Raw genomic sequence first — 14,539 nt, 5'->3', positions numbered from 1 at the left:
GCAACTTCAAGTGACTAGGTTTCAATGGGAAATGAAGGTAGCATCAGCTATAGCACACTTGAAAGGGGGTGGTGTATAATATACAATTTTGCATTATATATGAGGGGGTAGAACAGCTTGCACCCATGTAGTCTAATCTACACTTGTAGTACCCCCTTGCTTGCTACACAGTTGGCTCAGTAGAATACAGAGCTGGCTTAAGGGTGGAGGGGGAAGGGCAGAGCAGAACTGGGTGGTGCTCCCTGCCATATACCCCCTGAACAGTCCTCTGCCCCCTGGGGGATTTACATGAGCAATAAAAATGGTAAATACTAAGCTTTAAGCAGTGGGTGAAAACTGAAATGCATTCAAACTCTGGAAGGATCTTAATTATGAGAGAAATAAGGCTAATAGGACAACTGACCAAAGCTTTTGGACAGTGAAATAAGATACAGTAGATGCTACCACACTGAAATAAATGCTAGATGTGGATAGGGAAAGAATTTTTCATTTCCCATGCATTAGTTTGGTTGTCTCCTAATTCAATAGTAGCTTTAAGATCTGTTTTCTCCCCAAGTTTGGCTTCACTAGTTTTCGTGCAAGGAAGATCTAGCAGAGGAATGATTAAGTTGTGTAAACAGTATTTGAACCACACCGTTTTTCTTTTTGCGGATACAGACTAACCCAGCTGCTACTCTGAAACCTGTCATCACAGCAGTGTGTAACTCAAAACTTTGATTTTAAAGCTTTTATTTTCAAAGCCAGAACAATACATTTTTTAAATCACTTACCCTAAAGCATCAGTCTCCATAGTCTCATAGTGCAGCTTGAATTGAACATACAATAAAAATGAATTTCTGGAGGAAAGTAACAGGGAGGTACCACATGAAAGTGGCTTCCCAAATACATCTTTTGAAAACATCTTGCACAAACAAACTACTGGTCAAACATAATTATGCAGAAATAACTTACAAGCTATGTAATGTGTCTGACATGGGATAACTTTATTTCAGAAAACAAAGCAAGCCAATTGTAGTTACCCACATAGTTTGATGACGAAGTGCAATATAACAATTGTGTAACAAATCTGGATATCTTTACACATTAGTGCATTTAGTCCTTTGACTTATTAGTTATTGCACATAGAAATTTAAATCATATAAAAGACCTGCGTACAAGACATGCAGACTTCATGAAAGGCAAATAATGCCGATGTAGTAATGAGCGCAATACCAGAACAGTATACACAAACTGGAATGGTTACAGGAGTTTAGGTAACAAATATAACCTGCTAATATTGCAATTAAAAGTAACCAAAAATAGGTGTTCAAATATAGACTTAATTTTTAAATATATTAAATGCTAATTTTATTTATGATGTTTCAGGCAAGGTGCTGTTGAAAAAAAATCTTCACTATGATAGCTTCATTTAGAGCTGGTAAATAATCAAAAGTTACACAAGATCATTCTGATTTACAACAAATAGGACTGAACACAATATACAAAGTTCTTAAAAATTTACTTTTCAAAAGAAAAAAAAGCAAATTATGCTATTCAAAGGGGAGCTACAAAACTCACCTTTGTAAACAAACATTCTGACAAATACATGAACAGTTGGCAACACTGAGAAAAAAGTCACATTAAATATCAGATATGTAGTGTTCAAATAGTTATTGATTTAATGCATACATTTAATCTCCACACAGGATAGAAATAAAAAGGCAGTTTTTTTCTCATAGTTTTGGCCATTTATTAGCAGAAACAGTCCTTAAATCTGTCATAACCAGTTTGTGATCAGCCTGAACAACTTCAAATGCTTGAATTCCTATTTCACATACAAAACTGAGAAATAAACACACAGATGTCAAAATCTCCCTTCAGTTACAGCTACAAATCCTCACCAGCATCAGGTGATTTGAAGTCACTGGGGACGCATGGCTATCACTGATCAGAATTTAGTCCCATGGTTTGCATGTAAACACTCGTGTCTCAGGAAAACACAGCAACAAAAACTCCTATGAGAATCCCACAGTTTATTTCATTGTATTAGAAGCTCCATAGACAAGTAGGGTAACTATTTCTGGTCAGTATGTGCAGTTTCAGACATTTTCATGTGTGCTCATATCTTTAAACATTCAGAATTAATCACAAACCATGGTGATTGTACCTCACTGTGAGGCAGGCTTGCTATGGTTTGGTCTCATGGCTTTGCCAAATGCTTTCTTAAATCACAATAACCCCACCAACTCCCACCTTCACTGATATTTGTGAGTGTGTGTTTTATGGCTACTTGCTTCCCAAAAAAGCACTAACTTGGTATGAAAAAAATAAGTTAATATGTATACCCCACCTAAATGGATTCAAAATATTACCTATACATCCAATTTACATTCTTTTCTCCTGAAAGCATTTCATATTTCAATTGCTTGACACAAGCTATTGACTGCAGAAGTGAAAGAACATAAAACAGTTCATTCTACACCTCCAACTGCCTGAGAGAGAAAAATAGTCTTCCAGTTGTATACATTTGTTCCTGCCAGAGGATTTGGCATGCAGTTCCTTTACTGCAAAAGAACCACCCTTCAATGCAGCAGCATGATGTATGAACACAAACTGACCACAATTTGTGTCATCAAGCTCCTTGATCTATTACAATTAGATTTTTTTTTTTTCTTCAGAACAGGTCATCTTAACCTCAGTTAAAATCCTGACAGCAGCCATTACAAAATAAATCAACTTATAAATGGAATGAAACTTTGTATAAGTGCAGTAAACAGGAACAATAACCAGACATGTTGAGCGCAAAGAAATGGTTATAGGCAGTCCTCTTTAAAAAGATGTGGCACAAGTTAAGGACAAAACTACTGCACAGTTTAAAAAACCATGAAAATAAATTTCTTAATACTGTACACTGCAAATCTTCACATTTCATGGTTGATCAGCAGCCTCTGTGACTGGATCTTTTGAAGGGCACGTAGATGAGCGGGGATCCATGGCTGAGTGCATTAGAGGAATATAAACATCATCCATGTTTGGCATGACAAAAATTTTCTGTGAAATAAAGGCAAAATTAAATGCAACTTAGTTTAACGTGTCATTCAACATTTTGGGGTTTCTGATTAGCATCATTCAAAAGTAAGTAACATACTTAAAATCAATTTCGGTTTCCTTGGGTTGGCCAGAATTTGATGCAATTTGTACATGCAAACTCCGCAGTGCCTACCAGTCACAACAGTTTGGTTAATATGTGAACTATACCCCATATTCTTCATAGTAAGTATGGTAGGATTATAGCATAATTATTGTGTATTTTATGCAAAACAGGTCATGTGAGGGGTCATTGAAAAAGTTATGATTTGCCAAATATCCTATTTGTATGCATGTATCATTTTTGTATCTAAAGTTAGAAATATTGACTATGTAGCTGTATTTCATTCGTGCTTACTCTGGGTGACACCCACAACTAGCCTTTCTGGTACAACAGTGAAGAAGCCAGACAGTGCTAATGGACCCTGGAATAACTTAACCTTCCTGTGAACATTCCAAACAGCCTGTAAGTAATAGCTTCTATGACTCTACAAGGACATGTGAGCAGGCCACATGATTCTGGACTCCATCTTGGGATGTCAGTATTTTTCCACAAACCAGTCTGAAAACCAAGTTTTGAAACAAAAGGTTCCCACCATATGCTACAGCAATATAAGGCAGGGAGTGACATCATCTGTTACTCTTCACTCCCCACACAGAAATATTCCTGGTAACACCTGAGTAACAAGAACTGAACTGGGGGAACTGCTCGACCAAGGCTAAAGGGATTTCTAGCCTGTGTATGAAGACCTGAGAAACCCAAGCTGTAAAACTAATGCAGCTTGTGCCTTAAGACTCTACAAGTCTGCCTGTACCATCAGTTAGGGTGAGATTCTGCTGTTCATATCCAATCTATCTAGTATATTAAACTTAGGTTACAATTTTGTTTATTTGCTAGGTAATCTGCTTTGATCTGTTTGCTATCACTTAAAATCTATCTAGTCTAATCTATCTAGTCTAATCATGTCTAGTTGGCAGCCGGTATCAAGTGGAGTGCCCCAAGGGTCGGTCCTGGGGCCGGTTTTGTTCAATATCTTCATAAATGATCTGGAGGATGGTGTGGATTGCACTCTCAGCAAATTTGCGGAGGATACTAAACTGGGAGGAGTGGTAGATACGCTGGAGGGGAGGGATAGGATACAGAAGGACCTAGACAAATTGGAGGATTGGGCCAAAAGAAATCTGATGAGGTTCAATAAGGATAAGTGCAGGGTCCTGCACTTAGGATGGAAGAATCCAATGCACCGCTACAGACTAGGGACCGAATGGCTAGGCAGCAGTTCTGCGGAAAAGGACCTAGGGGTGACAGTGGACGAGAAGCTGGATATGAGTCAGCAGTGTGCCCTTGTTGCCAAGAAGGCCAATGGCATTTTGGGATGTATAAGTAGGGGCATAGCGAGCAGATCGAGGGACGTGATCGTTCCCTTCTATTCGATATTGGTGAGGCCTCATCTGGAGTACTGTGTCCAGTTTTGGGCTCCACACTACAAGAAGGATGTGGATAAATTGGAGAGAGTCCAGAGAAGGGCAACAAAAATGATTAGGGGTCTAGAACACATGACTTATGAGGAGAGGCTGAGGGAACTGGGATTGTTTAGCCTGCAGAAGAGAAGAATGAGGGGGGATTTGATAGCTGCTTTCAACTACCTGAAAGGGGGTTCCAAAGAGGATGGCTCTAGACTGTTCTCAATGGTAGCAGATGACAGAACGAGGAGTAATGGTCTCAAGTTGCAGTGGGGGAGATTTAGATTGGATATTAGGAAAAACTTTTTCACTAAGAGGGTGGTGAAACACTGGAATGCGTTACCTAGGGAGGTGGTGGAATCTCCTTCCTTAGAGGTTTTTAAGGTCAGGCTTGACAAAGCCCTGGCTGGGATGATTTAACTGGGAATTGGTCCTGCTTCGAGCAGGGGGTTGGACTAGATGACCTTCAGGGGTCCCTTCCAACCCTGATATTCTATGATTCTATCTTTTGTAGTTAATAAATTTATTTTATGTTTTAATCTAAACCATCGAGTTTGGAGTGAAATGCACAGGAATCTTAGCTCAGAGAGGCTGTTGCATATTCCTCTCCACATTGGGGGGAGGGAGGGGAGCGAGCTCTATGAGCTTATGCTGTACAGCGCAAGATGGTATAATTTTGGGTTTATGCTCCAGGGGGGGTGCATACCTGGGGAGCTGAGAGTTACCTTGGCTTTAGCCTTCCTACTGTTGGTTCGTGCAGTGGCTACTCAGAGAGCCTGCATGTAACTGCAGCTGGGTGTGTGTCCCCTATCTATGTTTATGCTGGTGCAGCAGGTCAGCAGTTTGTCACAGCTGGGGTGTAAGGGAGACCCCAGGCTGGTGGCTCAGAGGGCTCAGCGGTACCCCAATTCCAGGTGGCACCCCATGGGGGAACCCGTCACAGTATAAACCAATTAATTGCAGATTAGACATTAGGAAGTGCTGAGATCCCTGCACATTTCACTCAACTCAATGAAGGGCCAAAGGGAAGTGCCTGTTCCCCCCACCCCCGCCCAGCATATACCTCATTGCAGTTCCTTTCAAGCAGAATTCAAGGTGGCAATTTTGATCTAGCCAGTCTGCCTGATAGGTTTGTGTCATAGATAGTCAAGAGACTCTCCCACTCTTTGGACCATCCTGGAAATGTATATCCATTGGGTTGATCAATTGGCCAGATTTTCAGCAGCGCTCAGCACCTAGTAGTTCAGCTGGATGCTGACCACTTTTGCAAATTGAAAATCTGCACTTCTCTTATGTCTGCACTAGGAATTAAAGGAACAGTTTTGAACTGCAACCTTCATTAGTTAAACGAAAAACATCTTTAAAGTTATTAAAGAAACATACCTGAAACTCTTGTTCCAGTTTCTTTTCTATCCAGTCAGTCACATGAACCAAAGTTACTTCTCTCTCGCCGAGCTTTGGCCGAGCTTTTAGCTCTAGATAGGGAGGTCTTCGGAAACCGTACCTCAAGAGCACACACACAAAGAGGAGAGAGTTTTTTATCGTGACTATGAAATATTAATTCCTATTGCATCTCTTCCAAAATATATTCCAGATGAGTGTCTAACCTTGTCTTCTTGTTCTTAGAACTATTTTGCATATGAAATGCTCTGCAGTTTGCAGAGGAAGGTTCTATTGATACTAGAGCTTATGACATGATGGCACGCACATTTTGTAGCAAAACATTTCAAAGACACTGGGCAGGGAAAAAAGAATCACACTGATTTTTATTTTATTTTACAGAATGGTCAAATAGCTGCAAAGATATAAAAGTACCCAGTGTCTTTTATAAGGGAAATTAGTATTGTAAGTGGAAAATTGACAGTTAAAAGAATTCAATTTCTATTTTACTTTACACTTACCATATTCTGTCAGTAGGTGGTGGTGGAATGTTAACTGCTAGTGTTCCTTTACACTCTTGTACTTCAACAGTGAGCAACAGTGGAGTATTGGATACCTCTTCAATCTTCTTTTTAATAAACTCAGTCTCTGTTGCTTTCTGAAAATATTTTGACTTGGTAATTTTATCCACAATCCTCATGATCTTACTTGTCCGATGTCCTCCAACATACCTTCATATGTAGAATAAGAAAAATACATGATCAAAATGATGTGCCCAGAAATTAGCTAGTTTTCCTAAAAATTTCTTTATCTCTGCATGCTCCATGAAGGAACACCACAGTAGGAGCTACAGGCTGTAAAAACCATGATCTGACACTAAAAGCTTTGGAATAAAATGAAGAAAAATGTAGGCTGAATGCCAGGGAGAATGTGTGTGGTGCAAGCCTCAGCAGTTGAGAAATGTAAAACAAGGCATGCTAAAAGCACTCCTCCAAAAATTTTTTTTTTTTACACATACGCTGGGATTTTCAAAAGGGATCTAATAGAATTAGATGCCTAGCTCCTTTAGGACCCACAAAATCTCAGTCATAGTTTAGGGAACAATCCTACACTATCTGGTGAATAGACTAGGCCAGATTTTCAGAGGTATTCAGGTGCCTACTGGAGTTTTCAAAACAGCGTCTAAGTGCCTATTTTAATTTCAATTGAAGTTAGGTGCCCAGATGCTTTTGAAAATCCTAGTAGGTGCATAAACATCTTTGAAAATCTGGCCCTAGGTGATGAGAGGTCTTTTCAATCTTGATTGCCCAAACAACTTACAGTTTTTTCCTGGGTGTCTCACATAAGGTCAACTAGATGGGGCCCCAATTCTGATTGCACCCTTTGGGCAGTATGGCAACACAAAAAAGGGCTACAATTTCTATGACTATCACCAATTTCATTTGCTAAATTATTTATAGATTTTCTCTGAAGTCATGTTGATTTGCAAGGTCTTCAATAAAAGTCCTAAACAGAGATTCACACTGATGTGTCCAGGCAATGCATGTCAGAGTCTGCACCCAGCTGGTTACAAGTGACTAATGGCTCTTCTATCCAGTCCAAGTGCACCTCCTTTCCAGATGGCACTAGAAGCATGACATTTTTTTTTAAAATGGCTAAAGATGCTTACATGACTGTCAACAGTAAGTTGGCATGATGTGTGCAAATTTGTATATCACCATCTTAACAAAAATTGTCAGGAGACAGATGCACTGAAGCATGTGCACATACATCTTGAGCTCAAGGGGACCAAACACCATGTCCCAGCTGTTTAATTATAGGTTTTTGGAAGTGTTACTGTGTTTAGTGTGGAGTTATTGGTAGGAGGACCAAGGAGGAAAGAAGAACCAGGCAGTAGAAGAAGCAAGGCTCCAGGAACTGTTAGCTGCACATATGCAGAAAGACTGTTTTTTCTCCACTACAACTAGTCTAGATGGGATGCTAGCAAGACAGACACTTTGTTGTAAGGACAGAGTACATCTCTACTTCCTTCTACACCTAGCACATCTAGGAATGCGAGCACTGCATAAAAACCATAAGGATGGCATCTTCCACTTTCCTGTAGTGCCCAGGTCATCCACTGAATGAGATGGTATGGGGGGGTTAATCTCTATTAACACAATGGGCCAATTCTCAACTGGTATAAAACCAATATCTCTCCATTAATTTCAATTCCCTGATTTATACCAGCTGTGAATCTAGCCCAAACAGAAACAGAGTTATCCATTCATTGGATACTATAGTGGTCATGGTGCAAATTTTCAAAGGCTTGAAACAGAGTTCTGGCCAATCAGATTTCCTTCTACATTTACATAAAAGTACAGATCACATATAATTAACATTGCCAAGAGAACAAAAAGGAAAACCAAAGTATTTGTAAAAGTATATTATATATAAATAATTCTGACAGACCACTATATACAAATTAAAAGGATTTGAATTAAAATACACACTTTAGGGAACTACTGCACAGTCAAGCTACTCTAAAAGCCGTTGGAGAAAATAAAAAAGTGACAGCGATCAAGAGAAGCTATGGCTCAAATGCTACTTAAGCATCAAGTTTAGAAATTCCTAAACCCTAAAAAGAAAAGGAGGACTTGTGGCACCTTAGAGACTAACAAATTTATTTGAGCATAAGCTTTCGTGAGCTACAGCTCACTTCATCGGATGCAAAAAATTGGTTAGTCTCTAAGGTGCCACAAGTACTCCTTTTCTTTTTGCGAATACACACTAACACGGCTGCTACTCTGAAACCTGTCACTAAACTCTAAAGACACAGGTTCAATCCCCAACAAAGATGACCTAGCCTTTCAGCCTCTCAAGGTATTTAAGACAGCTGAGGTTTAGTTGGTGGTTTAACCATGATGCTGGGAGTTCTATTCCTGGCTCTGCCACTGGGTGAGACATCTTAGGCATAGGCCTTGTCTACACTACAGGGGAAATTCGATCTAAGCTACGCAATTTGAGTTATGTGAATAGTGTAACTCAAATTGATGTAGCTTAGACCTAATTACTGCGGGGTCCACACTACGTGATGTCGACGGGAGACGCTCTCCCATCAACTCCCCCTACTCTTCTCGATCCAGTGGAGTACAGGAGTCAACGGGAGAGCGATCTGCATTCGATTTAGCGGGTCTTCACTAGACCTGCTAAATTGACCGCCAATGCATTGCTCGTCGACCCCTTGGTAGGTGTAAACAAGTCCATAGAAATTTCAAAGTAACTTGGTGAAGTCACCACATCTGTAACGTGGGATAGGGACATTTAGCTGTCTTTAAAATCTGCAGATAAGTTATGGAAGTATCAGATGTAAACTGAGCACTATGCAGTTCACTCTGCAGAAATATTTTGCACAATACATTAGAAACTAAGCTCCTGTCTTTTCTGCTACGATAACTTGCAAGAGTAGCTATTTGTTTTGGTCAATATTTCCCTTTCTTCCTTTGTTGTGTAGTATGCTACTCAATTGCCCCCCCTCCATCCCAGAAGCATCTGCTTTTCAGTTGTGCTGTTGGATGGACGGACACATACACACATCTTACTGATGCCCTTTCCCATGACAAGCACTACAGTGGAACAGAACATGAAAGGTTGTCATAATCCTTCAGCTGGCAAAGCATGTTTTAAAAAAAAAAAAAAAATCAGGTAAACGTCTCACCCTTCTGCACCAGGAGTCAGCTGCTTCTCTCCTCCCATCACCTCAGAAGCATCCTCCTCCTCTGACGACCCAGCACTAGAAGACTCCTCATCACTGTCTGCAAGGCAATATGCCCTTGGCCTGAAACTGAAAGAGACAGAGATAACAATTTCCATATGAAACTTGACATTATCACCCATTCATCATGGATAGCTCTTGTGGTGCCCTATATATTTATACTGAACTGTCTGTAATTGCCCTCCCTTTCCATAACTATCCAGAGAGAGAAAGTAAACAAACAAACAAACGCACACTGGGATTGGTTGCAGAATCCTCGAATTAAATATGCGTGATTATTTACACAGAAGCCTGTTTTTCTTCAGTAAAGCTGAAACCTGCATGAAATGAGAGTCTATTGTATGGCAAGACAGAAAACAGAATGGCTGTTTTGCATGCCACCTAATGGAATGGGAGATGGCTTTAAATATGTTTGCAGACACATTCTTGTTGGTGTTAGTTGCTTTCCAAAAGGTTTGAATAAAATGAAGAATATCAAAAGTTTATAAAAACAAACAAACCCAAACATGAATTTTAAAATGCCGAGATGAGACTATACAGCTGTATCTTGTGCAGGACAAGTAGATTTATACTGAATGCCAACATAGGACTCTATTCAACACAAATTTTGACGAAAGGTTCCAGGATGGGAAGTTTGTTTTTATTTTGGAGATTAAAAAAAGCATACTGTGCCATGCCAGGTATGGTGTTTATGCTTCACATATGTACACAAGCTATTATCCCTGGTCACTATCAGAGTCACACGGGTCCTTTGTATCTATCTACCATAATTATTGGGGGGTGCCAGATTTAGAAATGATGTGTAAAGCGGTGTAAATTACAAACTGGTAGGTGAGTGTACAGGAGGCTACTTGATTTTAAGAGAATCTGAGTGAAATCTACATGCTGAAGGCCCAGATGGTGGTTTAAGGGAAAGTACCCTGCCCACTCCCTCCTGTTGGCTGCTTTTCTTCCTATACCTTATCTTATTTTGCCTCTATCTGGGCAAGTTGTATGAATTCAGGCTCTCTTACAGCACATACACCCACTTACTGGCGTGTAACATAGCATCTTACATATTCTTTTTAAATGGAAATCTGTGCAAAGCAATGTGTTGTGCACACTGTTGGCACTTAAGATATTCAACCTCTCAGACAACACCTCTAGAAACTAAGACCTCACAGTGGGTGTTAGAGAGAGAAGTGAAAAAAGGTTAAATGGGAATTTCAAAGGACATTGGGCCTGATTCTCCATTGGCCTCGAAATAATGTATTCATGCACATCTGAAATTGATAGTATTCTACACCCACTTTGCATGAATGTAAGTGATTACACAAGGTGCAGGGCACTGGAGAATCAGGTCTTAAGACAGTCTACATCAAGGAAACTTGCAGTGTTGTAATTAATTGCTATGGTTACATTAGTAATTTGTATCATTGCAGCTACAGTTGATGTAGCTACATAGGTATAAAATTTCCCTAATGTAAGTTTAAAAGGGAAGGATAAAGGAATTTTGCTGCTGGGCAAAAAGAAAAAGGATTCTAGGTACTAAAATTCCTTTAAAAAAAGTCTTTTGTAGAATTCCCTCCATCCCACCCTAGCTGGGGGCACAATTTCCAATTGGTCTCTTCATGGCACGCATTTCCCTCCTTCATGGATCCATGGAAAAATGGTTCTGCAGGCTGGTCAAGTTGTAGCTCATTGTACCAGTGAGGCACAGGAATCCGGTCAGTGACCTGGTGTATATGGCAGTAGTGTAATTTCTGCTGAAGAGAGTCCATCATGGATTAAGAGGAGTGGGGGTAGTGGAGCAAAGAGGTTACTCACTTTGTACAGTAACTGTGGTTCTTCAAGATGTGTCCCTTCATGGGTGTTCCACTTCTGGTGTGCATGTGCCTCTTAAGCCTTTGATCTGAGATTTTCAGTTATCAGCATCCATTTGGCCCATGCATGCGCCCTATGCCTCCTTGTAACAAGCTATACAGAGATGCACAGGCAAACTGCATTTAGTTCCTTATTCACCCAAAACATCCCCTAAGGAACAGTCTGAAGCAGAGGGGAAGGAGACTGGGTACTGGAGCACCCATAGGGGGACACATCTCAAAAAAACAGTTACTGCACCAAGTGAGTAACCTCCTCCTCTTCAAATAGCATTCCCATGGGTGCGCCACTTCAGGTGACTTCCGAGCAGTATCCCCAGATGAAGGAGGGAGTTTTGAACTGAGTCCAGAATTGAAGACAGTACTGCAGAACCAAGTATCGCATCGGATATGACAGCATGGATCAGGGCATAATGTTTCAAAAATGTATGTACTGAAGCCCTTGTAGCAGCCCTACATATTTCAGATACCGGTACATTCTTCAGTAATGCCGTAGACGTTGCCTGAGATCTGGCTGATGGTGCTATCGCCCTTTTGGAGGTGAGGGGCAATGCCCACAGCATTGTAAGTGATAATATATCCCAATATCCATCTCAATCGTTTCTGACTAGAGACTGAGAACCCCATAGATCTATTTAGAAAGGAAATGAAGAGTCTCGGTGATTTCCTAAATTGCTTGGTTCCCTTCTATCACCCAGGGTACGTAAACAGGATTCTTGTAGGGAACTATGTGGCTTCAGGAAAAACCCCGGTAGATGAATGGATTAAGGTGGAACTCCGACAGAACCTTAGATAAGAATTTAGGGTGTGGGCGCGAAGAGACCTGGTCTATAAAGAACACTGTAAAGGGACGATCTGCTGTCAAGTCCCCAATCTTCCTGATCCTACTGGTCTAGGTGATAGTTACTAAAAAGACCATTTTCATAGACAACAGAAAACAGGTTGCCATTGGTTTGAATGGAGGTGTCATAAGGTAACTGAGTACCAAGTTGAGGTCCCAGGTCAAGTAGTGTCCCTAATCTGCAGGCAGAGATTCTCCAAACCTTTAATAAGTCTAGATGATACCGGATGTGCATATATGGAGAATCCTTCCACTGGAGGATGAAAGTTTGATATTGTGGCCAAATGGACCTTAACTGAACTAACACATAATCCTGATTTTTTTTAGATCCAATAGATAATCCAGGATGACTGAAAGCAGCATCAAATCAGGCAGAAGACAGTGACACCACCACCAATGGAAGAATCTCTTCCATTTCTGCTCATAAATAGTGTGGGTTGATCTCCTCCTACTATTCAGTAACACTTGTTATACTTCCGTAGAGCAGGAGGATTCTACCCCATGAACCAACAAGAAGCTGTGCCCTGAGGCGGAGAACCGCTAGGTTGGGATGAAGTACACAACCTGTATGTTGTGACAAGAGATGAAGACTGGTCAGGAGCCCGAACAATGGCTAGACACATAGGTGAAGCAGGTAATGGTACCACTACTTTCACTCTATCTAAATTAACTATACTAACCACTACAGAAATATTAGAAAAGCCAAGGCACGCTCAAGGCAGACATGCTAGGGTTCCACGTCAGGCCAAGATGGTTGAGAAGAAACTAAGGGCTATCTGCCTGTGTATCCCTATATTGCCTCGGTATTTGGCACGAGGAGGTATAGGATGTATGAGCAGGACAAACAGACACTGCTAACTGAAAATCTCTGATCAGCACTTGAGAGTCATGCGCACCTGAAGTGGAGCACCCAGAGGTAAACTACTTGAAGAATAATCTTAATCAGGATACAAAATATTACACAATAGCAACTAATTCCTGGACTCAAGGTTTGGAGTAGTTTTGTGCTCAAATGCAAACCAAATCTTTTTGCAACAGATTCAAGTTAGGGAAGGATATGGGTGAATACACTTTGACATTAATATATCTCTTGTAATGCAAGAGTTTTAAGCAGTTATAAAACAAAAGTTTCGGGCAAGAGGGAATTACCCAGGATTGTCATTTTAGTTGTGTAATATTTCACAGCTTGTTAAGAACATGCAATTTATAGCTGGGTTTTCTTTCATTTTTGTTCTTGTGGTTTTGTTCTCATGTTTCCCTTTTTCAAAGGAACCAGGCAGAACACTGATTGAAGTCATTGTCACTGCCCATATAAGTGGGCAGAGGAAGATGTTAAGGTTGCTGTATGGAGCCCCACCAATCTAAAGGACAGTTCAAGTACAATGCAACAGTACACAGCATTCTTCCCTAGGAGCATGCGTAAAGAATGAGGGCAATAATCTCAAATTCCTTTTTAACTAGCACAGATCCAAGTTGTAAGGTTTGGATTTGACCTTCCCCAAAGATTTCTTCATAGGTACAACCCCATTGTAGCTCCCTGCTCGTATCAGAGCACCCAAAAGTGATGCACACCAAGTGCTTCTACACCAAAGCTGAAAGAGGTCACTCTCACAATAGTCCCAGTGAGCATTTCTAAAATAATCCCACAACTGAGACACTGCCAGCCAAGACATCAACAAATCCTCTCTTCATTAAATTAAGTGACATCAAAGACGACCTCCAATCTCATTATACAATGTGTGGATCACACTACATGATCACAACAGAAGGGAGTGCCATTTTCAAAGTATCTTCTTGCACTGACTGCATGGGATTTCACTGAACTGCCACTTGTACCCTGTATTATTACGTAGTATACTACAACCAAGAGGAATTATATTGTGTAGGAGACTGCATTGCATTTCTAAATGTAGATTAGCCTGCCTGTATTTGCATACAGAAATCTCTGGTATGCTGTCTGAGACATGCTAGTCATTTATTTATAGAATAGCCATTTCACATTTTGTTCACTGGCAGTGCCTCAGAGTTGCATTTTGTGTCTGAGGGCTCTCCAGCAGGATAATATCCCAACACACTTCAGAGTACTGTCCAAAACATTAATGCAAGATGCTGTTTTTGATAGAATAATGCTGGACATGTTTGTTAATATGAGGGACTGAAAGCGACTTACACCTA

At 40.5% G+C, this 14,539-nt stretch overlaps 1 protein-coding gene across 3 annotated transcripts in view; it reads right to left on the bottom strand.

Moving 5' to 3' along the window:
- Positions 1-964: 964 nt before the first annotated feature.
- Positions 965-14,539, bottom strand: part of TEX2 (testis expressed 2) — a 117,016-nt gene continuing 103,441 nt past the window's right edge. For all 3 annotated transcript variants that reach the window (XM_077833100.1, XM_077833099.1, XM_077833101.1), the window contains exons 9-12: positions 9,608-9,733; positions 6,432-6,641; positions 5,914-6,034; positions 965-3,030 (exon numbers count right to left, since the gene is read on the bottom strand). In XM_077833100.1, the coding sequence (XP_077689226.1) occupies positions 2,908-3,030; positions 5,914-6,034; positions 6,432-6,641; positions 9,608-9,733 (580 nt within the window). In that variant the 3' untranslated portion in view covers positions 965-2,907. The remainder of the gene's footprint in view (positions 3,031-5,913; positions 6,035-6,431; positions 6,642-9,607; positions 9,734-14,539) is intronic.

This window comes from Eretmochelys imbricata, chromosome 14 (assembly GCF_965152235.1).
Source record: "Eretmochelys imbricata isolate rEreImb1 chromosome 14, rEreImb1.hap1, whole genome shotgun sequence".
NCBI lineage: Eukaryota > Metazoa > Chordata > Testudines > Cheloniidae > Eretmochelys > Eretmochelys imbricata.
Note: the sequence above shows the minus strand (reverse complement) of the source record. Positions and strands in the feature narration are given on the sequence as shown.